We start from the raw sequence: 26,331 nt of genomic DNA, 5'->3' as shown, positions 1-26,331 counted from the left end.
TTTTGAAGACTGAATCTCCCATTGGCCTACAGTTTCCTGACTCCACTACATTGCTGCCCAGTGAACCGCAAGGACTCTCCCCTCTTCACCTCCACAGTGCAGAGATTACAAGCACATAGTAGCACACCCGGGATAAAGCACATTTCCGAATCTGCTTTAACAGTAAGATGTCAGTTGTAGAACAGGGACATAATGTGAGCCACTAATGCAACAGCTACATAAACAATTTTCTTCTGGTCACATTAAAACTGGTAAGTTACAAAATTAACTTTAACATATATAACCTGTTAATAACAGGTCTTCGTCTGTCTCTGATATCTAGTGTGTCACAACTCACAACAGCCAGATTTCACTCTCCCCACTACAAAGGCCAGTGTTACCATACTGAATAGTATGCTCTGACCTCTCACGGACTTCTGTGACACAAAATGCAGTTCCGCTACCTAGTCTGCACTTATCATCCATCCAGCTTTGTAAATGTGACTCTAAATAAAAGGTCCAAAACAGTGCAAAGTTTTTGTTTGCGTGTTTTATTTTCTACTAAAACTGCCATTAGGTTTGAAGAGCTATCAGTCCTTAGAAATACTAAGAACATTTTTACCAGAAAACTCCACCATCTTTTATAGAAATCAATAAGAAATAATCAAATTTGTCCAATTTCCCCCCCTTTGGAAGCCCTATGGGTCCAAACTATCTCTAACACTGTATTTGCCAACCACACACACAATTCTCCACTGGCGTGGACAAAGGGATCACATCTGACCGAAGTCAATCACCTACCTAAGCCGTACAGAGCGAGTTTTGTGCTTCCTTTCTGCAGCAGAACCGGACTAATGTCAACCTTCTCCACCGACATTGACCGTCCAAAGTGATTCACAAACCCAGCACAGCTTAAAACATCCAGGGCACAGAGGGCATCTGCCTGTGTCAAAGTTTCAAAGAGCATGAGTGTGTCTGCAGAAATGAGTGGTCTGGGTGAGCAGCACACCCACATCAAAAGCACACCCTGTACACAAGTGTGTCTTACTCACAGAATGTTGTGTTTTCAGAACTTGGGTTTCCTTGACTTTAGAACACCTGTGCAGACCTTAACAGGTGAGAATCCCAAGGTGAAAACCCAAAACCAAACAGGATCTAAAACCAAAAACTTCTGAGTCTAACTTTAAGATTTTGCAGCGCTTTTGGCTTAATAATTTTGGATAAAGGACATTCAACTTGTAATTACAAAAACAGATTATGACAGTGTCTTCCCAAAACTAAATCCAGTGATGAAGACACTACCTTCTTCTAACTACACATCACCTACAGCAGCCGAAAGCACACAGCAGGTGCAAAGCTAGCACCTCATCACTAACATGACACCCTGGCCACTAAAAAATATAAAAAATCAGCTGTGAAACAAGACATTGTAATATAAAGTGGTGTCTTATAAGATGGTTTGTTTGTTTGTTTGTTGGTGTTTTGGGGGGTATATGACCATAAACTAGACTAATGACCTACATGTCAGGAGAAGACACAAACATACTTTCTATTAGGACTGCCAGTCTTGCTTCCATATCAAACAGGGAATAAAATAATTGAATCTAGATTTAAAATACTAAAAAAAAAAAGGTCACTTTTTACAGTGAGAATCCAGGAGCTCAAGTAAGCTAAGAGGCACTATGTGGGCAGTCACTCCACTCCTAGCAACTCACTGTTAGCAAATTCCAAAAAGCAAGGCTCCAGCAAGCCCTGTATCAGGGGCTGTAATTGCAGGTCCTTAAAGGCCGAAGCAGAATCACAAGCTCAAGGCCAGCCTGGGCGACTTAATGAGATCTTGTCTCAAAATAAAAAGGGAAACCAGTAGCTGTCGCCTGGCATGTGTCAGACCTCCTCTCTTCCTTCAGTACTGCAAAAAAAAAAAAAAGTGCATGGCTCTCTCATGTAACAATTCTTATTCCATATTAAAAAACAAACAAACCAACAAAGAAATATAAAATCATAAATGAAAAGAAATTAATTTGAATTCATAACTCAATTTGACTGCTAATTACTAGAAAAAAGGTAGATGCATTGTACTGATAGCATTCAATGTCATTTTTAAGATTCCAACAGAATTGTAATTACCCCCGTGGGATCATCATGGTTGCCGTGGATACTAAATACTGGAATGGAAATGTTGAGATTGCCATCCTGGTAGTTCACCCATGGAAACCTTAAAAGAAAACAGTGAAAGTTTCTGTAAGGGATAAAAGCTATTTCCTCAAAACTTTCCTTCCAAGAGGTACTGCACTAGGTAGCTACAAACATATATCTGCAGACAACCCCAGCTCAGTGCTGGAAATAAACTCAGTTAAATTAAAAAGCTTGAAAAAATCTTAAAGTACATGAATTGTATAAAACAGAGACAACTAATAACTGACAAGTTAATATGCTTCTCAAATTTTCAACCTTTTGTATAAGGCTTCTCCTTATAGTTTGGGGCGGGGGAAAAAGGATATGTGCAGGTTGGAATCCAACCACCAAGTTTCATAACCCATCACCAGCTCCATTGTCGCTCCATACACAGTTCAGGCCCTGCCCATCCTTCCCTAGACACCAGGTTCCTCGTCTCTGTGACAGTGGGGTGAGCGATTTCTATCTATGTATGTATTAAAAAGCACATTTTTTCCCTTCCTACATACGTTAGAACACTATGGCTTTCTGCCCCTGCTTAATCTATTTTGAAATCTTTCCACAGAGAGCTTTTTGTATGTTGCATGAGTTCTAGTGTAAATGTCCTGTCCAGAGTTTAGGTAGGTCCCTCCCATAGCCTTCCAAGTAAGGATGTATCATTCTCCCAACCTCAGCAGCAGGGTTTCCATCAACCCTTGAAACACCAGTGGGTCTGAATTCTCACTAAACTCTAATTAGTGCGGGGTGGGGGGTGGGGGGGTGAGGTGGTAGGGTGTCTTTTGAGAAATACCAATGCCCATGCCATGTTCCAAGAAACTCACCAGTTGGCATGGAGACTGGCACAAACACCTGAGAGTCTTAGGTAACTAATGTGCACTGAGATGTGTCTGCCTATACCAGTGTCTATGAGAAGAACACTTCAGTCTCGATTCACCTTACAAAGGAGGCAGCTGCTCTTGGTAGACATTAGTGCTATTGTCATTTCTGTACACTACGTATGCTCTTCACCTATGCTTTAAAAACTAGTGGATTTTTAAATCAACTTAAGGAAGCAGTCACTGGGAATCCAGCCTTGATGTGTGCTGGGCTGCATGTGCTCTTCCTTAGTGAACTATGACTTTTAAGGTTGTTCCAGGATTCCTTTGCCATAAATATATTTATTTTTAAAAGGACAAATATATCATTCTTTTTTTCTAGCTCCTGGGTTTTGTAGATGGCATCTCAAATAAATTCAAAACCAAACCAAAAACAGTTTGTATGACTTGTGGCTAGCTGGTAACTGGGAAGTTGATAGACCTCTAAGATTGAAAACCTTTGTAAAAGTACACTCTACCGCAAGGAAAGAGATGGATGTTTTTACAAAGCCCCTATACAGAGACTTTCTTTAATATTTAATCAATTTCTTAGAGAACTCTCAATGAATAATAGCTATTCCCACCCCCCACCCCCCACCAAAAACTAATGGCCTGTGATGTGAGGCTTTTTGAAGTTCCTAGTCTCTTCTACCTCTCTGACAATTCATGAGCCACATTTTAAATTACTTATAATCTGATCAGGCTACTTGATCTTTGCTAATTCAGTCTTCTTTCAGAATTTCCCTTCTGTGTTTGTCCATTTTTCCTGTACGACCTAAGGAAACCAGAAGGGGAAATTAACCAGAATACAATGCAGAGATGAAAGTGAAGTTAGTGTTCATATAAAAAAAGAGAGTTCCTAGTCTTTTATGTCTTAAAAGAGGACCTTAGCCAAAATGCCCAACACTGGGGAAAGGGAACTGGAAGAGTCCACCTCCAGTAGATAGACAGGGTCTCAAGTAGAGGGACAGGGCTACTAACCCACAGTCAAAATTCCTGACCCAGAAATCTCCCTGTCTAAAAGAACTTCAGGGGCAAAAATGGAGAAGAGACTTATGGAAAGGAGGTCCAATGACTGGCCCAACTTGGGTTCCATCTCACGGGGGGGACACCAAGACCTAACACTATTACTGATGCTATGATGTGCTTACAGATGGGCAGCCTGGCATGGCTGTCCTTAGAGAGGCCCTACCAGCAGCTGACGGAGACAGAAGCAGACACTTACACCCAACCATTGGACTGAAGTCAGGGACCTCTATAGTTGAATTACAAGGATTGAAGAAGCTGAAATCGAGAGCAACCCCATAGGAAGACCAGCAGTCTCAATTAACCCAGACCCCAGGGAGCTCCCAGAGAGTAAGCCACCAACCAGGAGCATATATGGGCCAGTCAGAGGCCACTGGCACAAATATAGCAGAGGTCTACTTGGTCTGGCCTCAGTGGGAGATGATGCACTTAATCCTTGAGAGCCTTGAGGCCCCAGCTAAGGGGGAGGCCTAGTGGGAGCGAAAACACCTTCTTGGAGGCAACGGGGAGAAGGAATGGGATGAGGAACTGTGGGAGGGGGCACTGAAGGGGGACAATGACTAGAATGAAAATAAATAAAATAATTTAAATTTACAAAAATATTAAAAGTTAAAAACGTTCAGAAAAAGCAAGGGAAAGCTATTCTTTTAAAAAGGTAATAAAGAATTTCCTGACATTAAGTCAGGTATAGGGTTCAGGTCCAGCCTGGTCTACACAGTGAGATCCAGGTCAGCCAAAAGTACATAGGGAGACCCTGTCTCAAAAACAAAACAAAACAAAAACAAAAACAAAACGAACTCCTGAAATTGCTGAGAAACAATCCTTGGATTAAAATGCAGGATGAAAGCCTGGGGACACAGCTCAGCAGTCAGTGAGCCTGGCATGCGAGGGCTTGGATCAACCCCAGCACCACTATATAAGCAAATGAAAAGCCAAGTGTATGCTGAAACCTAAGCAGGGAAGCAGAGCCCAACCTATAGTTAAAGGCTGAAGAGCATTTAGGAGTGCCTCAGTCCCCTACACAATTTCTTCAGGTCAAAATATCTTAGGAGTTTTCCTGCTAACTCAAATCTCCATTATCATGTACCTGCATAATTCTGTCCCTTTAAAAACAATGGAACTGAGAGACAATGAGTAAGTGAACGACTTAGTCACGTGACTATTAAATGACAGAGCCAGGATTTGAACTGACACCATCCAGAATCCATGCTCTTTTGGAAGTTGGGGAGACAGGCTCTCACTACGTAAGCCACAGACCTTGAACTTGGTGCATGCCCACACTGGCCTCTAAGAGGATGAGATGTCAGGCATAACCACATCCAGGCATCCATGTAGCCAATGTTCCTAAGCACCAGGCTTCCCAGCAGTTAAACTGACAACAGATTCAACAGCACTAAAAAGATCAAGACCACATCACTCACATATGCCTAAAGAAAGCTACTTCAGAGAAAACATAGGCAGGCATGGGAGTGCACACGTATAATCATAGCTCGCAAAGGCACTGAGGAAAGAGAGACTGAGTCCGAGGCCAACAGGAATAATAGAGAAAGATGCTGTGAAATGAGACGGGGTTAGGGAGGTACAAGGTGACAGGAAGTTTAACAGATAGCCATGGAAACTTTGATCTTCCTCCCTCCAGCAGGGGTGCATGGATTTTATTTTTTTGTTGTTGTTTGTTTGTTTGTTTGTTTGAGACAGGGTTTCTCTGTGTTAACAGCCCTAGCTATCCTGGAACCCTCTCTATAAACTAGGCTGAACTTGAACTCACACAGATCCGACTGCCTCTGCCTCCTGAGTGCTGGGGTTAAAGGCTTTCACCTCCACCCCAACCAGAGGTGGACTTTAATCCTCTCCCATTGAGTGTAGGCTGGACTTAGGGACTCACCTCTAACCAAGAACAATGGACAGAAAACCAGCTTTGCACTGGAGAAACCTGAAGCCATCTTAGCCTAATACCAAGGTCAAGATGACTACAAATGCTGACCAGTACCAGAGTCATCAAAGACAAGAAACAGAAACATAATGACAGCACATAAGACTAAGAACACATTTCACTCAAAAGCAACATGGTGTCCTTACATGTTTACAAAGAAAACAAAGGCAGTGGGAAAATAGATGCTTAATATGCACAAGGCCCTAGGTTCATCCCCAACATTGAAGATTTACTTTAAAAAAAAAATCTTACATATATTCTAAGACCAAGAGCAATGATCCTAGACAGAAAGAATCCTGTATTTGACTCATCAAAACTACATCTGGCAACAACCACAAACCATAAATACGGCTAAAGGCAACTGATTAGAGAAAATATACCTGCCTACAAAATGGCTCAGTAACTAGAATATACAGGTAACTTGCACAATTCATGTCAAAAAACATAAAGATGCCAAGTTTAAAATAGAAAACAACAACAACAACAAACCAGAAGATACAAAAAAGAATGAAAGATCTAGAAATAAACCCAATCCCAACATTAGTTCAGAAATACAAATTAATGAAATGATATACAGAAAATTCAAAGAAATGCACTACTGCAAAACTGCCCAGAATGAAGGCAAAAGAACTAGTAGATGACATGTTGGTTTTATCATATGACATAATCTAATCACCTGGGAAGAGTCTCAGTGAAGGACTGCCTACAGGCCTAAGCATGTCTGTGGGAAATGGTCTTGTTTACAGTAACTGATAGGGGAAGCCACAGCCTACTGTAAGGAACACCATTCCCTAAGTTTTAGTTTTGGACTGTATGAGACTACAAAAAACTAGCTGAGCCAGGCAGTGGTGGCACATGCCTTTAATCCCAGCACTTGGGAGGCAGAGGCAGGTGGATTTCTGAGTTCAAGGTCAGCCTGGTCTACAGAGTGAGTTCCAGAACAGCTAGGGTTACACAGAGAAACCCTGTCTCGAAAACAAAAACAAAAAAAAAAAAAAAAAGAAAGAGAGAGAGAGAGAGAGAGAAAGAAAGAAAGCTAGCAGAACAGTAAACATGTATGTTTTCAATCGCTCTGCTCTTGATTGTGGATAAAACTAGCTGCCTAAAGTTCCTATGTTGGCTTTCCTAAAATGATGGACTGTAATGTGGGATTATAAGCTAAATAAACCCTTTTCTTTTAAAGTTGCTTTGTAAGGGAATTTTGCCAGCAGCAACAAAGACATCACACCCAAAAAAACCATCTCTCAAATGTAAATGTACTTACTTACTAAAACCAAAGTTGACTGACTGATCACTGATGACCTCAAACTGCACAGGGCGGTCACCCATACAGTACTTCCTAAGCAGCTCCAAGCAGCTGTGCAGGGTTTTCCTCGAGGGCTTGTTTTCATGGAAAAGATCACCACCTAACAAAATAAAATCCACCTAATCAACAGAAAACAGTACTAAAATTAGTAAGTTTAAGGCAAAAATTGTTTAAAATCTAGACATGATAGAAAAAGGGTTGCCCAGCCTCATGTGGTCACTAAACCTTCTACTTTAACACCAGCCTTAGCAACACAGTGAAGTGAGGATACTATTCAACTTTAAAGAGGGGAAAGGGTAACCCGTGGTTTGACCTGAAATGTATGACCCCCTATGGTAGGCCCTTGGCTCAATCACAGCACAAAGGAATGGAGATAGAGGAAACAGAGCAAAGATGATTCGTTTTTAATTATCAGAAGACACTGAAACATAGATCTCGATTGCTGTACTAGTCAAGGGAACTTTAGTAAATAACTTTCCAGGTTCAATGAGAGACTCTCACAAAAGTAGGGCAGAAAGAAATTGAAGAAGATAGCCAACACAAACCTCTGGCCTCACATGTTCAGATGAACTCACATACCAATATGCAATGTACACAGGAAGACTGTAGACAAGGCCAGCCTAGTCTATAGAGTGAGATCCAGAACAGCCATGGCTACATAGAAAAACCCTGTCTCAGGCAGGGAAAGAATCAAGCAACAAAGTAATAAAGTAAGAATAGCTGGATGGCAAGAGTCTACATACAAGAGAACTTAAAAATTAGAATTTAGATTCCAAAAACAGTAGAGTAAATAAAAATGCTAAAGGGCAAATATAATATGCACTTGGAAGATCCAATCCAGTGTGAGGTGTGCAGAGAAGGGAATTAGGAAACAAAGGGTAGAAATAGACAAAAATAGTAACAGCCAGGCTCAGAGGGAGGTGTTCCCAAACCCAAAGAGTTACAAAAGATCACACTCAGGGTTCTGTGGAAAGAAAACAGGCCTCCTTTGACTTTAAATTTTACTCCCCTAAGAGAAAGAATCGAGCTTGACAGAATATAAAGCCAGCATACTCAATCAATTTCTAAGCTTCCTACAGCTTCCTATATCCTTTTCAAGGTGCAAGTTACAGTTTGAATCCACTGGGAAAGACCAAAGACTTGAGCTTCATTTAGATTAAAATGAAATTAATTTCTTATTGCTTCCAGAAGGATAACAACCTTAGAATGAAACTGAGAACATGTCAAGCCTTAGAGGGCTAGAAGAAGGATATTTAAAGGTGGCCATTACAATCATCTTGCTTCAGTGGAATCTGCGGCTGTGTGGGAAACCTGCTTTACTCCTTGTAGCTGTCTCTCACTCCCATGACACACAGAGAACAGTGCTTTGTCCCCTCCCCACAGAGGTAAGTGCTTTACAGTAGGCAGGCAGAGCCAGCAGTTAGCTGGAACGTCAGGTTTGTGCCACCAACAGCCAGCACCCACTCTTTCATTCTATCTCATAGCAGCAACATCACTCTGGGGAGAATGCAGGCTACTAGAAGCCAGTGGGAGTTTTAGGGCAAAGATCATCAGCTATTAGTGGGTTCTTGATACAGAACTAAGTTTTCTTAGGCATCACACAAGAATACATGTCTAAACAACAGATTTTACTATCCACAGGGGAACACAGATAATCACTAAAAAAACAAATTATATACCAATTTAATATGAGGTCGGGAGAAGAAAAGCAGTGTAATGTCACTGAGTGCTTAGAGGTATGAGGGGGGAAAAAATCTCTTCAAAAAGGTAAACTTGGCTGTGCACGGTGACAGGTGCTTATAACCCAGTATTTAAGAGGCAGAGGATCAGAATTTCAAGGTTGTCTTTAGTCACATATAAGTTTGAAGACAGCATGAGATACGGAATCACCTCAATAACCCCCGATCCCACCCCTTAAAAAATAAACTGAAACGAGAAGTCACCCTGCCCAAAGTCAGGTGGTAAATCAGAAAGGTTGACCTGCAAGGTCCCAGACAAGAACCCACCAGGGACCAGGCAGGGCAACAAATGATCCTGAGCCCTGGAAGGAAACGGGTAATATTGTAAAGGATCCAGAGCCCAGGCAGGATCAAGGGCAAGGTATAGCCTTGTATATGCATTTGAATCTAGATTCAAAGGAAGGCTGCTGAGGAGAGTCTGAGCATGATGACAGGATCTGAAGAAAAGCAGTGTAATGTCACAGAGTGCTTATAGGTACAGGGGAAAATAGCTCTTCAAAAAGGTAACTACACAGCTGTTCAGTGTCAACAGTTGGCTTTGGCTGTGACGCTGAATACACAGAAGGCAAAGTATGAAGCAGAAAGGCCAACAGGGAGCCACTAGACTGCAGGACAAGTGAAGCAGAGGCTCTATGGGTACTGGTATGAGCCTGAGCAAGACAGTGAGGGCTAGAGATGCAGAGGGCACTAGGGGTCTCGCACATAAACTGAAGGGAAACTGCTGGGAAGGCAGGGCGTCTATGTCTATTCTCCTGCTCTCTCCTGGGCTCTGCAGACACTCACCCACCTGCTGGGACAGTCCCCAGTGCAATCTCCAACTCTATTCTAGTTAAGTTAGAGTTCAACACCTTCCCGGACAGATTCTCCTTCAGTTAGATGTTTTAAACCAATGCCACCATCAGGTACCCAGGCTCAACACATCTGACTTTCGTTCAAATCCTAAAAATTAACACACGTACACTTTCTACTTGTTACACCTCTCATATTCATTCTTTTCCACACCCAGAACTGCAGATTTTAAAAGCATTAAAATAGTCTCCAACTCCTGCTACAGTACCAGGCTGCTAGACTTTCTTCTGCACTGAGCACAGACTGAGTCTAATGACTGCAGCTCTACACACCAAAACTTTCAGTGCTAGCCCTCTGGCTTTTTTTTTTTTTTTTTTTTTTTAATGTAGTTCAAGCTAGCCTGGAAGTCAGTATGGCAATTGAGGATGACCTTAAACGCCCAGCTTCTACCTCCTTGGTGTTGGGATTACAGGTGTACCACTGCACTCAAGTGTCATGTACTGCTATGGAGCAATCCCAGGGCCTTGTACCTGGCACGCAAGCAGTCTACCAACAGTGCTACATTCTCAGCCCTCTTTGAGCACACAAATGGCCCACGGGCAAGCCAAACCAGTCCCTACCATCCTCGAGTGTTGTCTTATCCCTGTGCCTTCAATTCTGCTTCACACTGACCATACATTCTCTGTGCCACCTATCAGTAAAGGCTGCTTCTCTTTCAACACACGTGTTAAATGTCACCTCCTTGACTGGTTTCATATAAACACCAATCTCCTCTACCTCCAAAGTCCCAGGAAATTGTGCGGGCTTACCACAAATGACCTTGTACTTGACTGCTTGGGAACTGCTGTCTCACATTCTGGATATATGTTCTTTGAAAACTAACTGCCATCTTTTTATTTCAGGTAGAAGTTGTAACAGGTTTGTACATCATTAAACACCCTGTGTTTCTAATTTTGAAAGTTACTTGTCACAACAGTTTCTGCTCCAATTGTGAACACAAAGAACTCAAAATTTTAACCAGGCTTTTAGTATATTGGTATTTAGCCAAGAAATGCCGAATGCATGAGGTTATATAATTAACTCTAACTTAATGGAAAAGAGCCTGTTACCAAGGAAGTACATTAGAGCATGCACAAATATACCCCAAACTCACTTCATTTTCCAGGGCAAGTCTTAAGATTTCATCAAATGTCACAAATGTATCATTTCCTCTAACTGCATCTTTCTCCATAAATCCAAGATGAATATCAGTGGCAACCAGGATTTTAAATGTGTCTTCATCGTCACTGTATAAAGAAGAGAACACAATTCAATGCAATCCATTAAAAAGATATTCAAACAAGCAGAAGATAAGCAATAACAAAACTGTAACGCAAAATCCTGTTTATAGCCTCAGCATGAAAGTCTGCAGTACTCAACAGATCGTTAGCATCACAGCTTTCTAATCACAAGTTCAACACAGAGCCACTGTGAGTGACACTGGAAGTGTTCCGTCTGCTCTGAAATTTATAAGCTTCATATAACCAGCTTTATGTAGTCAGGTCTGTTCCCTAGATAGCTCCACAAAAATCCAAAAGGCTTTGTTTGCTCTCTTGTTAAGTATCTGACTGTACACTTTTCCAGGAAAGTTATTTAATAGTCTTCCTCTGAGTGTAAGAATAGATTTTATACTAATATACTAGTTGCTTACATTCCAATCCCTGATGGCGTCTGCCTGACTCTGCTGTTTACATAGTTTTCAACAATAAATGTGGCCAAATAACAGAACAGAATTCTTTAAACCCAAACAAAGGTACTTTCAGGTAAATCAGCAGCTTAAGAATTATTAACACCCATTTATACTTAGCATTAAGTTTAGTTCTTTATATCTCAGTCCCTGCAGAGAAAGAGGCAAGCATGGTCACTATCTCTAAAAAATAAGGCCAGACACAGAGATAGTAACTCGTTCATCACACAACCAGTTGCAGAAACAAGACTAAGGCAGTAAAAGTTAGGCTATTTTCACTCGTATAGTTAGTTCACTTTTGTATATAACTCCACAGATCAGAAACATCCACAATTGTATGCACGAAGCCCTGGGTAACCCACAAACTTCTCAGCTCCCACAGCTGTACCCTTCCACTCTCATTCAGACCTCAAAATTAACTGGAAAGGAGTATTATTAGTCTAGTTATGCAAATGAAAATAAAACCAGGCAAGCCAGAGAACTGCTGATCTTCCTAACATTAAACAGCTAATTTTGACCAAGAACTTGAAACCAGAGTGGAAGACACCACTCGTGTTCAAGGATTTTCTTCTGCCACCTGACTTCTATAGTCCTTTTATTTCTTTCCATTTTGTTCAAATTCACTTCAACTAGGGTAACTTACTCTAAAGGACTATTTATAGACTCGAGACTAAGACAAAGCCAGAGAGCATGAGCCTCCCTGCATGGCCATGTAATTACTGCAACACATTCATCTATTGCTCCACCTCATTATTTATTTATTTATTGCTAATAAGCATAAGTATGTGCTTTTAATTATGCATGACAGACGTTTTGGGGGATACTCTATCCATTATTAAATTCTGTTGCTGTTTATATTAAAATATCACTTTTCTCGTAAGGTCATCACAATTAATATGTCAGGCTTACAGTGGATCTGTGGGGCTCATTTTTATAGTAGAGTTCCTCTGTACCAGGTTCCTCTCCAAGTGTTCAGGTATGTCAGAAAAACCACTCGAATCCAAACTCTAAAAATAAATACCAAAATGCACATATTATAAAGGTTGCACATATTTCACTAACATGAGCTCAGTTGCAGGGTAGACTTTTTGAACAAGCGCTAGTGATTTTGAGAAAGTCCTATGTACGTCTTCAACACTTACTATAATTGTTTCATGACCTAAGAACAGAAAGCCACATCCTGAAGTGAAGTCCTAATTGCACTATCACTACTATTTCTCTACTATCTTCTTCATGAGATTGGTGTGTAGTAAACCCCTGGACAGGAAAAATGAAACGTAACTTTCTACGTGCATAATTTAAGCTGCTCCGCGCAGGACTTTGAATCAGAGGCCACCCCATACTCTTAACACTAACATGGGTTTTATGGGGCAGCCCACATTTAAAGACAGAATAAATAACCAACACATGGTCTAAGTGGAACACCTCGCATCCCCAGCTCGGCGAAGGCGGCGCTGCCACTACAGGAGACCTCCCACCCGCGGGACTCCGAGGCGGACTCCGAGGCGGAACGCAGAGCCCGCATCCCTCCATGCCCACCCGGCCCGTCTTCCCTAACGGCCCCACGCACTCGGGGCTTCCGTTCGCCCCGGACCCGCACGCTACAAGACCGTAGCAAAGCCTAAGTTACCCAACATGGACTTGTCAGAGTCGACCAGGGAGGCCACAAGCCATCTCTACCTCAGGAAAAGGGGGCGGGAGTCTCCAGAACCACAAGAAAACCGCTCCCAGAAACCTGAATTAGGCGCGGGAGAGCGGCATCCGTACTTCTCGCGAGATCCATTGATGACGTGACATCACAGAATGTCTAGATTCTCATTGGCTACAGAATGGCTCCGTCACCTCACAGGAGCCAATCCTGAGCAGCGAAGGGGCGAACCCGGAAAGGAAGTTCTCGGTGAGGTTCTCTCTGTGAAAGGTGAGGCGCGTGTCCGGAGCGGTGGGGCGGGCGGCTGTGGGCGGCCGGCCACCTCGCAGGTAGCATCGTGGCAGAGTCTTCGCTTTGCGATTCGGAAGGCCTCGCCTGCTAGACCAAAGACCTTTCTTCCCTGCTTCCCCTGACGATCGCCCCAGAAGCCTCGGTTTTGTGTTTTCAGAGAACCTTGAAGAAAGTGCAGTAGAAATGATTTGGAGCCTTGAGTTAGAGCAGACCCCCTCAGGACCTCAGAAGGGCCCGTGTACCGCAGCGACAGTGATCTGTCAGTACCCGAGCGCAGGCCTCTGAAATGGGGGGCTCCACCCAATGAGATGAGAACTGGAACAGTTGCTATCTCTCTCAAAATGGAGGGTTCCCTTTAAATTAGGAAATGCATCCTATTCCTCCATAATAGTATGCATCGAGCTTTATACCCAGAGTCGAGATACATTTGGGTTTGATTTTTTAATTAAGCATACCAAGACAATAAGTTAAGAATTAATATGAAGGAGTTTTCAGGTGTGGGAAGGGGGGCTGCGATCTGTGCCATATTTTGGTTAGTGACATCTGTTAAGCGCTTAATGAATTGGTGTATAGTAGCTTTTTAAAAAATGAGTTTGAAGTGAAAGGAAATATTGAAAATGTTAAGAAAATAGTTCTGATAGTTCTTTTAAAAAAGAAAAAAGAAAAACACAATGCTGCCAAAACCTTAACAAATCCCTTAATGGAGTTTATAGGCCCTAAGAAGTCATTGGTCATGATTCTGATACTCTTGTCACTAGTGATGAAGCTTAATTGGACAATGGAATATTAAACTTGAAATTAAGTAGAACAAATCTATGAGGAGTGTGTATAACTAAGTTCCTCTTAGAGGCCATTCAGAGCAAGATTAAATGATAGGTCTTAAGTTTAATGATACAAATAGTTCTTAATGCAGGTTACATACAAATGGCATAATAATCTGTGTTAAAGATGGCCTATCCTTAAAAGCTTAATAGCAAAACAATATAAGACATAGCACCTGAAATAATAAACATTAGATTCTAATTGGGTCAACAGAAAGAAGTGGTAACACTAACAATAGCAACAAAAAACTGCCAAATTCAACAAATATGGTTAAAAGATTGATGGTTTTCAAAGTAACTTCTCATTTTCTTTAAGGCTTATGTGCTAGGTAACTCTTGAAGTTGATGTCAGTGTATAAATTAATATGGCAGTTTATCAGAAGACTAATCTTTTAGGACTGGGTGAACTATGGTCCTCCTGTGTACTCACTGTCAGGACTCCATCAGTTTTAACATACCTAAATTAATAGATTAAAATTAAGATAGTTGTAGCCATTTACTTAGTAGAAGAAAGCATTTCTAAAAGGTAAAGACTATAAATGATCATAGATAGCAGAAATCTCTGAAATCTTATATTTAGTAAACTTAATGGATATGAGAAAACACCAAAGCCTTATGACATAGAATTTATCTGGCTTGTTTGTAAGGTTGTATCCGTGCTGTTAATAATATCTAGTTACTGCTGTGCTAACAACTGTTGTGTTTGTGTTTTCAGGTTAGAAAGAATCAAACAATGCAGACATAATTCATCTCCTTAAAGATTGCGCCCTAGTACTTGAAATGCTTTTTATTTAAAAGAGTAGTAAAAATGGAAAAAGAAAAAAAGGATGATGAAAAACCAGACCTGGAAAACTCTGTGGACTTTTCTGAACAGTTTAACCAGCTTGAATTGTTGAAAACTCATGGACACCTGATTCCCACTGGTACTCAGAGTCTCTGGGTAGGCAATTCTGATGAAGATGAAGAGCAAGAGGAAAAAAACGAAGAGTGGTACCAATTGCAAGAAAAAAAGATGGAAAAAGATCCAAGCAAATTGCTTCTTTGGGCTGCTGAAAAAAATCGGGTAAAAAAAAGAAACCATTACATAGTTGGAAAAGCATTTGGTTTGGAGCCCAAAGACCTACTCCTAAACATCTTATCTTTACCTTTTGGCACATTCCAACATTTTTGACCCTTTAATTTCTTGTCTTTAAAAATGGTAGCTTAATATTTTTCTCATTTATAGGAGTGCCACATGAAGTAGTGTATATGAAAGTGCACATTATGTTATAAGCTGGCTCTAGATGTTTGGGGGTAATTATAAACAGTCCTCTAATTAAATTACTAGGATCCTTCTACACGTCAGCATTACTGAGAACAAGTAAGATGGAGACTAACTTAGCTGCAACTCCACCAAGTGTCTTACTGCACTTGTTTACTCCCCACAGTCTTGCGAGGAGGCAAATGTCATCCAAAACACTCTCAGACTCAGTTCTTCCCACTTGACCATTTGTACTTAACTTTACTAAGTTCTCCCATATCCATGTTAGTAAGTCAAAACCAGAAGTGTTTTGCAGTGTATGATAGCTTTTCAATCCCAGAGCACAGTGTCCTCTGTCTGGTCCATAGACCAGCCCAGACATGGTGCACAGCAACATGAGAAGAAGATGTGCTCCTTAGTCTCTAGCTGGCTTCAACATCGCTTTATTCTGCTGTTAAAAGTAGTTTCATTTTTTATTTTCTGGTTCATATACCATGTCTATTGATACAATCTGATACAGGAAAATTAGGCTTGCTTTAGAGATGACATATAAACTATATAGATAAGCCCTTTGTTCATCTAGGGCCCAGGTATGGGACAGTAGGCATTTATTAGAGTAGGATAATGTGATAGCTTAGGGTGATAATCAGAGAATCAGATTCCCGCGTTGCTCCTGAGTGTAATGAGCTTTAACTTGCTCACTATTAATCAGTTACCCTCCTCCCCTAAAAGGGAATCTTAAAGTCTAAAGCCACTGGATGGTGTAATTATCTTTGTTCATTGTCTTTTTCAAGTTGAACGTTTAAAGTTCTCTTTTTTCCAATAGCTTGCTACAGTGCAGAGACTACTCTCTGAGAAGGCCGCTGAAGTGAACACTAGGGATGAAGATGAGTATACCCCTCTTCACCGAGCAGCCTACAGTGGGCATATAGATGTTGTTCGTGAGCTGGTGGCTAAGGGGGCAGATGTTCATGCAGTGACTGTGGATGGCTGGACACCACTGCATAGTGCTTGTAAGTGGAATAATACCAAGGTGGCCTCTTTCTTACTTCAGCATGATGCAGACATCAACGCCCAAACGAAAGGCCTTTTGACCCCTTTGCACCTTGCTGCTGGGAACAGAGACAGCAGAGACACTCTGGAACTCCTCCTGATGAATCGTTACATCAAACCAGAGCTGAAGAACAACTCACAAGAAACTGCTTCTGATATCGCCAGGAGGACAAGCATCTATCACTACCTCTTTGAAATTGCGGAAGGCTGTACAAACTCTTCACCTCCGTCTTAATGACTCTAGTAATTTTAAGTTTCAAAGTACCAGTGCCTCCCATGTGTGAGATGTAAAATATTCCCATGTACAGAGAAAAGATGTCTCACTACAGAAGTTCTGTTGTGCGCATCACAGCTTTCTTCCAAGTAAGCTGCCCGACCTTGATGTCACATGTATTTGAGAGGTATTTGGGTACATCTGTGGAGATTTCTGCAGTGTGTGGTTTTTATCAGAAATAATTTTGCAGGACACAGGTAATACAGAAACTAAGGATATTTTTTGGTGCTGATCCAAGAGAAAAGTATTTTTAAATATCCCGTACCCTGGGTCTTTGTTCAGTTTAGCACATTGACTTGTATTTTTATAAGCTAACTCCAAATTTTCATCTTTAACATACTGGTGCAGTTTAGCTGTCTTCTCTGCATCTCCAGTTTCTTTAATTCTAAACAAGAAACACTAAAAAATTCGTGTCTTAACATCTTTGTAAGTTTAAAAAAAGTAGTGGAATGTTTAGATGTTTTGTTTTTGAAGATGTAGGCCATTCTGAGAAAAGCAGTTGGGAGATGTTTAATCCTTGAATGTTTTACACTGCCTCCCCCACCACATTCATAACCCTGTGGACAGTCCTACCTCACCCTGGTCAACCCATGTGACCCTTACTGTTATGGCCAGACAGTGTCTCCATTTAGACATGCACAAAACTGTTTCTTGGTCCAAAAGATTAAAACTGCCCTCTGAAGTGTTCACCTTTCTCTCTTGCTGGATTAGGCATTACTCATAAGTTCCAGGAAATGTCCAGCACTATCCCCACGGCCCTCATTTTCTACAAGCCATGACAAAGGAAAAAGGACAAGGAATTCTAACAGTGAGGAATGATTGTCATATGGGACCAGAATATCATGTGGCTCAGGCTTTCTTAAAACAGAAAAAACAAAAACAAGCAACCAAACAAACAAATGAAAAAAACAAATCAAAACAAAAAAAAAAACCCTCATAGTATGGATAGTAACACAGAGTGTAAATATAAATAGAATACAAGTTTTGACAGGGCAGAAGGCAACTTGCATATAACTTCACCAGATCTATGGCACATTTGTTCAAATTACATTAACTTTTATCTTCTTGGTGCCTGCAACATAGTTTTTGATGGACTCTCAACCCCTGTATATTCCTGAGGGGTCTTCTGAACATGAGAACTTGAAACCTAGGAAAAGGACACTGAGGGCTCATTGTCAACTTTGAATTACCTAGTAAATACACCTTTAATATGTCTGGAAGGGAGTTTCTCAAAAAGTTTAACTGAAGAAAGGATGCATATCCAGATGTGGTTGGCACCATCACCTGGGCTCAAGTCCCAGATTAAATAAAGAGAAAACAAGCCAAGAACCAGTGTTTGTCTCTGTTTCCTCACTAGGTAGTGAACCAGCTACCTCACATATGCTGTTCCTTCCCCACCATGATGACTGTCTCTTAAGCCATATGATACGTTTTTCCTAAAGGCGTTTGTTTAAAGTGTTTGTTCACAGCAAGAAAAAAAAAAAGTAACACACAAAAACAGTTGTTCTTGTCAATATTTTTAATTGTCTATCATTTTTTAAATGACTAAGTCATTTTGGTTTTGGGCCAGCCCATGTAACTCATCTACTTTAGATTAGATAATAGTTGTTTAATCAAATGAATATGGAGCTAAAGAGATAAGCAGCAATGACTGCTCTTCTAGAGGACTCATACTCATTTTCCAGCACCCAAAGGGAAACTCCCAACCATCTGTAACTACAGCTCCAGAGGATTCAAGCCCTGTTCAGGTCTCCATAAGCATTGTGATGGCAAACCTGCAGGCAAGACACACCCACATATATCAGATTTTGTTAAATGTGTGTAAATGTCATATATATGATTTTTATCAGAACAATATTGGATTGTCTCTTGAAAGCTAATGAATTGGATTTCATGGCAATCTCAGAAATTACAATAACTGAACAGATCTGGGGCTTGAACGTGCCTGTCTTCCTAAGTAGCTCTAGTACAAGGGCTTTGGCAGGAAATGGAAGACAGCAGTCTTTTAAGTCTGTCCAAGAAAGTAATACAAATGATAGGAATAGTTGATAGAAGTGACAGAGTCTGGACACATCTCAGGAGACTGTTAAGGCTGCATAGTTAAGTTACCTGAGAGTCAAGGAGCCTTTGGCTCTATTCCTATTTGGAAATGACTATGTCCCTGCCTTTGTTACCAGCCTTAACAGTCTTTCCGTGTGAGTATCAGACCAATGAAGCCTCTGTATTTAAAATGTCTGATTTTGGCTTTTAAGTATTGTTGAGGCCGGCCAGTGGCTCACATGTCCGGGTTCGAGCCTGGAAGGCATCTTGGAATCTGGAAGAAAAGAGGGAATCTAGGCGACGAGAGAAAGAATGGAACCAAAACAAATAGTCTGATCAAGGTTCAACTTTAATGTCCGGGAACACGCTTTATAAAGAAGAGGGGAGGCCCATTCCCAGTCACCCAAAGTTCCTTTGAAGTAGTCAGATCAACCTTTTAGTAGGAACTAGCGAAGATCACAGTTCGATCACAGTTCCTTGCTAACTCCGGAAAATCTCGGAGAACCGGTTCGGCCTCGGGCAGGTTCGGCCTCAGGCAGGTAGTGGCACAACAAAGGAGAGGGATGAGAAGCAGCACAGCAGGTGGCTCCGTCTCAGTGGCCGGATGGTCTGAGGCCAGCCTAGCTAGGTTGAAAGGAGGTAACAAAGTATAGGGTTCCGAGTAACCCAAACTGGCCATCTAGCCAAGGATGAAGACCTGATCCTACCTCTACACTTTCCTTTTTCCTAATAGGGAGCTGACCTGACTACTCTTCAGAGAACAATAAGCATATAGGAGTCCATTTCCCAGATGTCTATTCTGCCTTGTTTGCTTCCTTAATTTTTCTTTTAACATTTATGAGATGCATGTCCACATAAGGCCCTCACTTTGACTTGTGTTACATAACTGTACTTTCCAGCTTACACAGGCCAAGTAGCTCAGTCTATGAGCAAAGTTTTCTTCAATCATGAGGAATTATTACGAAGAATAATTTTTAACATCTTCAGTAATTAAAAATCATTATCTTGATTTATATGGTTTATATGCTTGAGGTAGAAGTAATGTGTTACTGTTTTAATGGAAAGAATTTATAGGCCCACTAGTTGGCATTGCCTTTATAAAGTCTGACATTTCTCCAGAGAACTTTCTGGCCTACAACCTATCACACTGATGTGATTTGTGGAGTCTCTTCTAGAAACCTGAGAGCATTAGTTCTATTTGATGGCATCTCGCTGCTGAAAGAAAGAAGGAAAAAAAGCTCAGAGGCTGTCTGTGGTTTAGGCCTCTTACCAAAATCAAGTCTCAGATTGACTCATTTACACACACACACACACGCACACACACACACACACAGCTGGTTTATAGACAGTCTAACAGGTAGATTACAAGTCCCCTCACCTGCCTGAAGTGGCCCTAGGAACAATGGAGCTGGCTCTTCTGCACTATGATCCTATGAGCCCTCCACTCCTCCATGCTGCCTTTCTCTAGTTAGGGGATAGCATAACCCTGTAAGATTCCTGATGCATGTATAAGACAGCATTTTCTCTACATTAACTTGAGATCTGTGTTGTCCTAAACACAGAAAGGATTCAGTGTAGACAACTGATGGTTTTAACTCCTGAAATTTTTCCTTAAAACCCTCAAAATTTTACTTCTGAGAACCTAAGTAGAACATCTAAGTCAATTCTATTTACGTAGAAACAGCATTAACCACATTAAGTAGTTTTAAGAGTTTTTTTTTCCTAATAGCCACAACAAAGTGAGTGACATTAATTTTTTAAGATTTTGTAACACATCCTGATTTACACTAGCCACATGGGAATATACAACAGTAATCCCAATTAGTAATGGAGTGCTCACTGCACTCAGTCTAGTAGAACAGGCTATTTTCAGGCTAAGTAAGAGGCTCTGCCTCAAAATATAAGGTAGAGCATGACTGGGAAAGATACCCAAACTCACCCGCATGAATGAGGTCACATGCACACACACATAAATTAAAATTTAAAAAAAAATGAGACCATTCTTTTTGTCAAGACATTTTGTCATGGCAACAGAAATGAAATCAGGACAACCATCATATACTTAAAAATTATTAATCATCAATTCTACTTTAGACTTCTTATATTTAATTGATAGATTTATTTAAACATTCAAATACTGAGCTAGAACACAGGGTTAGACCTGCTCAATCCTAGGAATCATTTGGAAGAAACCATTCCCTACTAGGAATCATTTGGAAGAAACCATTCCCCACTCCTAAGTTTGGTCTTTAGCAAGTTCATCCCTTGAGTCAAATGATTTTTTTTTTTTTTTTAGATTTATTTATTTGTTATACGTAAGTACACTGTAGCTGTCTTCAGACACTCCAGAAGAGGGCATCAGATCTCATTACGGGTGGTTGTGAGCCACCATGTGGTTGCTGGGATTTGAACTTCGGACCTTCGGAAGAGCAGTCGGGTGCTCTTACCCACTGAGCCATCTCACCAGCCCGAGTCAAATGATTTTAGTTTTAGAAAATTCTAATTTCTATGATTCACAGGAGATCACAGCCACATTCTGATTTTCAGTCATTTGCACCAATAGAAACGTAAATTGTATTGCATTACTGAGTAAAGTTGCAATGGATTTCACACAGATTTGCCTTTTCAAAAAAAGGGGGGTGGTATTAGCCAACAATAACTGTATTGCTTGTTAGTCTGCCAATACACAAGACAAAGCCTGTTTTCTTTCATATTATCTTATGGTAGATTAAGGACAGAAATGTTGGGAGAAACTGTTTTTACATGTTTAGTGTATATATTTTGATATTTGTTTTTATTTTTTAATTGTATGCGTGTGTGAAGTTATGTGCATGAGAGTTTAAGTGCCCAAAGAGGCCAGAAGAAGCCAGAAGAATGCATCAGATCCCCTGGAGTTAAGGGCAGTTGTGACCTGCTGACTGATGTGGGTGCTGGTCCTCTGCAAGATCAGTATGTATTCTTAATGCCTGAGCTATGTCTCTCAGCCCAGCACTTCAAAAGACACACCATCTTAAATGTGGTGATTTACACTCAAATGTGTTTGGCAGTATTCCACATAGCCATGTGTGATATATGCATTTTAGGTAGGCCACAATTGTGTTATTTTGATCTCTTCTCCCATATAAAATTCCATGCTATTTTCTCCTACATAAAAAATTTCCCTTTTGTTGTCGTCGTGGGAAGAACATTTATTGTAAGTCTTCCCTCTTAAAATGATAAGTACAGAGAACAGTGAACCCACAGACACAGTGACGCCCCGCAGACATGTAGAACTTAGACACTTTCATAACTAAGACACTGTGGCCAATGAACACCTCCTCCTCATTTCCTTCTGTGTCCTACCCTGGAAAACACATTTCTACTCCACACCAATGAGCTTACTTGTTTCAACAACCTCATATAAGTACATGTATTAGTCAGGGTTCTCTAGAGTCCCAGAACTTATAGATAGTGTCTATATAGTAAAGGAATTTATTGATGACTTGCAGTCTGCAGTCCAATTCCCAACAATGGTTCAGTAGTAGCTGTGAATGGAAGTCCAAGGATCTAGCAGTTACTCAGTCCCACACAGCAAGCAGGGGAAGGAGTGAGAGTGAGATTCCCCTCTTCCAATGTCTTTATATGGACTCCAGCAGAAGGTGTAGCCCAGATTAAAGGTGTGTACCACCACATCTTTAATCCCAGATGACCTTGAACTCAGTGATCTCCCTGTCTTAATCTTCTGGAATCCATAGCCACTATGCCTCAAGATCTTCATACCAAGATCCAGGTCAGAAACTTCTATATCCCAGCCTCCAGATTAGGGTCACTGGTGAGCCTTCCAATTCTGGATTGTAGTTCATTCCAAATATAGTCAAGTTGACAACCAGGAATAGCCACTACGGTACAATTACACAATAAGAAGCAAATCTCACTTTGGAGCATAAAAATACAAATAGGCAAAAGTCTCTGAAAAATGGCTGGTAACTTACACTACCTTGTTTCAAGACTAGATGTGAAGTAGAGGAGTGGGGCAGTGGGTTACTAGGCGATGGTAGCAGTCAACAGATTAAATTTGAAACACATCCAGATACTGATAACTACTTGACTTATTTTTCTTGAAATGATTGTTCCTCTGGGGAGAAAACCCATTTATAGACAGAAAGACAAATCCCAGATTTGTTTAGTGACATGGACAATGGCCGGATTGCAGAATGGCTAGACAAGTCATCTTGTGGTTGGTTGGAACTTTCTACCTGTTGACTATGGGTGGTATTTAGGCAGGCGTGACTCTCAAAAATTTTTTTGCTGCCACAGTCCTTTGAGCAGAATATTGTTCTTTGCACAGAAAATATATTGCAACTACATTGATTTCTTTTAGTGGTTTTGCAGAACAGACTCACCTGATAGCCCAGGTTGGCTTGACTTCATGGTCTCCTGCTTCAGCCTACAGAGTTTTGGAATTACAGGTCTGGACCACTACACTCAGTTTCAGTGAAGATAATTTTTGAAGGTAGATATCCAGGAATAACTAATTTTATCCTCTTATTTTTTTTATAGCACATAGGAACACATAATGACCTCTTACCCAAATTCTAGGAAGTACATTTTCTTGGGGATCCTTTGAGATATTGCAAGTTATCAATAATTGCATGTTAAAAGTCATTGGAATTTTAAAATCCCAAGCAAGCCCTTATAAGGAGCAGCTTCTCCAATAACTTACAGACAAGGAAATAAAGCCAATTACCCCTTAATTTAATCCAACTGGAAACATTCAATAAATTTGAAATGATGGCTACTTACAAGAATGATTGGTTGGCTTTGAAAATAATTTAGGGCTGTAGGAATTGAGAGGAGATGCTGGAGTGAGTACAGAATCCACTTCTCTGAAGCAATATAGCACAGAGCACCCTGTTACTTACTTGTTATTCAAAACCTAAACCAATGGGTAAGAGTTCTTGAAACCTGTCCTAAATGTGAAGAATTAAGCTTACAATGTTAACTCCCTGGCAATGGGCAAAGGCGGCCCTTGGTGGTGGTGATGTTCTATGTCCGTCAAGGGCAGAACAGATCTTTGGTTTTTGTCTCCACCTGGTGTACATTTTGGTCAGTTTCATTTAATCACAAAGAGGAAAAATCTACTACCCTGGTTTGGTTTTTGTCTTTTGCTTGTTCTTTTTGTTTGTTTGTTTGTTTTTCCAGAATAAAAAAAATAGAAATAGCTAAAATAATATCTTATAGATTTTGCCAATAATTTATACACAAAAGAATTTGAAGTGGCATACACATATGGTGATTGAAAACTTTAAAAGGCAAAGCCATAGAAGAAAGAAGAAAATAAAGTACCTAAAGTAATGCAGTGACTACAACCAAAAAGTAAATAAGTTCCAAGTTTTTGCTGTTGGAGAAAAGAGGAAACAAGAACTGTGTAATTCTTTATTATTTGATCAAATATACCACACTGTTTTATTATTAAGTTTTCAGGTTAACTACAATATGCTTAATCTTTACCTTGTAGAGATATAACATACAGACACAAACTTAGAAACCTTGATGAACTATATACAAAATGAACAAAACTGTGTAGCTGCCTGCAAATCAAGGTGCAAAATACAGTTGGAATCCCCAAAGCCTGCTTTGCACACCCTCGGTATTGGTATTTCCACAACGCTAGCCACTAGCACACCCTCAGCTATAAAGCTAGCCACTATTCTTTCCTAAAGCTGTCCATTACTCTGACTTCATCATTAATTTCTGCTACACCACGGAATAATTTACTATGTACAACATCACATCTGTGGATCTCTCACATTTCTACATAAAGAAGGAGTTTGCTGCTTCTCATTATGGTATTCTAAGAACACAATAATGGATAGTTATATCTTAGTTCTAATTTTTCTGTGAGCCTTTGGGGCTCTGGTGAAAGGTGCCGCTGGGACCACTCTGGGGCACCTTTTGGGTGCATCTATTCCACAGTTCGTGTGTGTCTCATATGAGGACTGCAAAGTACTTACATTCTCTAGTAAAAGCAAAAACAAACAAAAAATCACTAGCTCTTCAAACTGGTTAACATTTACACTTTTGTTCCTGACAAGCTCTTACTATGTTGCCCCAGCTGGACAGAAACAACCCTCCTACCTAACCCTCTATGGCCAGCTTAGGTGATGCTCAACAGTAGGGAAGGAGAACCCAGTTGCTATGCGCCTTCCAACCCCTGTGACTGATGCTGGACTGTTTGCTGTTTGTTGGTTTAGCAAGCAACCACTCTAACACGTGGAAAGTAACAGCTCCTTGAAGACTGCATTCCATGGTCTGTTGAGTAACAGTTTGGGACAATGTCTCATGTGCTTGTCAGCTGTTTGGATCTCCTTTTTTGTCATGTATCCATCTGTCTATTTTTCTCCAATCTCTTGCTGAGTTGTATGCCCTCTTTACACTGATCTGTAGGAGTTCTTTATGTAATCTGGGTCCTCATTATTTGTTGGCCAATGTGTTTTGAGAAAATTTTCTTCCAGTCTGTGACTTGATTCCTCACACTCTTAATAGCTGACTTCAATCAAGAGACTCTCTTAATTTTTATGTTCTCTAACTTATCATTTTCTTATGGTTAATGCCTTTTGTTGTTTGTATAAGAAATTGTTCCTAACTTCAGGGTCATGCCATGTTCAATAGTTATCGCCTAGAAGTCTTGGTGCTTCACCTTTATGGCCATGATCCATCTTAATCTGCTTGTGGTGGTTTGAACTTGCTTGGCCTCTGGGGAGTGGTAATGTTAAGAGTGGCTTTGTTGGAGGAAGTGTGTCACTGTGTGTCACTGTGTGTCACTGTGTGTCACTGTGTGGGCTTTAGAGGGTTCCTCCCATGCTCAGGCTCCTCCCATTGCAGAAGAGGCCCTCCTCCTAGATGCCTGGAAGATAGTCTTCTCCTGACTGCCTTTGGATCAAGATGTAGAACTTTCAGCTCCTTCTCCAGCACCATGCCTAAATGCTGCCATGCTTCCTATTACGATGATAATGGACTCTCTGAGTCTGGAAGCCAGCCTCAATGAAGTGTTTGCCTTTACATGACTTACCTTGGTCATGGTGCCTCATAGCAATGGAAACCCTAAGACGCTGCTGTTTGAGTTTACTGTTCACTAGAAGTCAAGGTTCAAGTTTTTTCCAGATGAGCAACCACTTCATCTAATTCCACTGCTTAATAGTTTCTTCCCTCTATTATATCTGGTGCTCATATAGTTAGGTCAGTTTCTAGACGATTCTACTCCACTTATGTGGTTAAATGATTGCACATTTTACAGGAAATTATCAATCAAAAATGAAAGTGGTTGGCACTAGGGTACAGTAGACATATTGTGGAGGGTGTCTCCTGAATTTGTTTAATTGTTTTTTTTTTTTTTAAAAACCCTGTAGAATTATTTAACTTTATAAGATAATGCACATTTAATTTTTGTAAAATCTC

At 40.6% G+C, this 26,331-nt stretch overlaps 2 protein-coding genes across 11 annotated transcripts in view; one reads left to right on the top strand and one right to left on the bottom strand.

The window, feature by feature from the left end:
* Mre11a (MRE11A homolog A, double strand break repair nuclease) overlaps positions 1-13,311 on the bottom strand; it is a 52,472-nt gene extending 39,161 nt beyond the window's left edge. For 2 of the 8 annotated variants that reach the window (XR_379107.3, XM_006510048.3), the window contains exons 1-6: positions 13,158-13,296; positions 12,437-12,534; positions 10,955-11,087; positions 7,232-7,392; positions 2,107-2,194; positions 781-922 (exon numbers count right to left, since the gene is read on the bottom strand). Coding sequence is in view for 7 of the 8 variants with exons in the window: in XM_006510048.3 (XP_006510111.1) it covers positions 781-922; positions 2,107-2,194; positions 7,232-7,392; positions 10,955-11,087; positions 12,437-12,456 (544 nt within the window). In the remaining variant the exon portion in view is untranslated. Of the gene's footprint in view, positions 1-780; positions 923-2,106; positions 2,195-7,231; positions 7,393-10,954; positions 11,088-12,436; positions 12,535-13,157 lie in introns of those variants that run through there. The other 6 variants (NM_018736.3, NM_001310728.1, XM_006510049.2 and 3 more) reach the window with 4 other exon arrangements.
* An 80-nt stretch (positions 13,312-13,391) lies between these two features.
* Positions 13,392-18,345, top strand: Ankrd49 (ankyrin repeat domain 49). Of its 3 annotated transcripts, none has more exons than NM_019683.4 (3): positions 13,392-13,445; positions 15,003-15,350; positions 16,354-18,345. In NM_019683.4, the coding sequence occupies exons 2-3, from the start codon at positions 15,096-15,098 to the stop codon at positions 16,813-16,815; spliced, it is 717 nt and encodes a 238-aa protein (NP_062657.2). In that variant the 5' UTR covers positions 13,392-13,445; positions 15,003-15,095; the 3' UTR covers positions 16,816-18,345. The 3 variants fall into 3 exon arrangements, with proteins under 3 accessions (NP_062657.2, NP_001335189.1, XP_006510566.1); NM_001348260.1 differs by having other exon boundaries at positions 13,392-13,504; XM_006510503.3 differs by having other exon boundaries at positions 13,439-13,725; positions 16,354-18,183.
* Positions 18,346-26,331: the final 7,986 nt, after the last annotated feature.

The sequence above is a fragment of the Mus musculus genome, chromosome 9 (assembly GCF_000001635.26).
Source record: "Mus musculus strain C57BL/6J chromosome 9, GRCm38.p6 C57BL/6J".
Classification (NCBI taxonomy): Eukaryota; Metazoa; Chordata; class Mammalia; order Rodentia; family Muridae; genus Mus; species Mus musculus.
The sequence above is the reverse complement of the archived record's forward strand: the minus strand, read 5'-3'. Positions and strand labels throughout refer to the sequence as shown.

Bases quoted from the DNA above. Each gene is read 5' to 3' on its own strand.
- Ankrd49 (NM_019683.4), top strand. From the start codon at position 15,096: ATGGAAAAAGAAAAAAAGGATGATGAAAAACCAGACCTGGAAAACTCT. The intron at 15,351-16,353 runs GTAAAAAAAAGA...TTTTTCCAATAG, and splicing joins GGGCTGCTGAAAAAAATCGG to CTTGCTACAGTGCAGAGACT.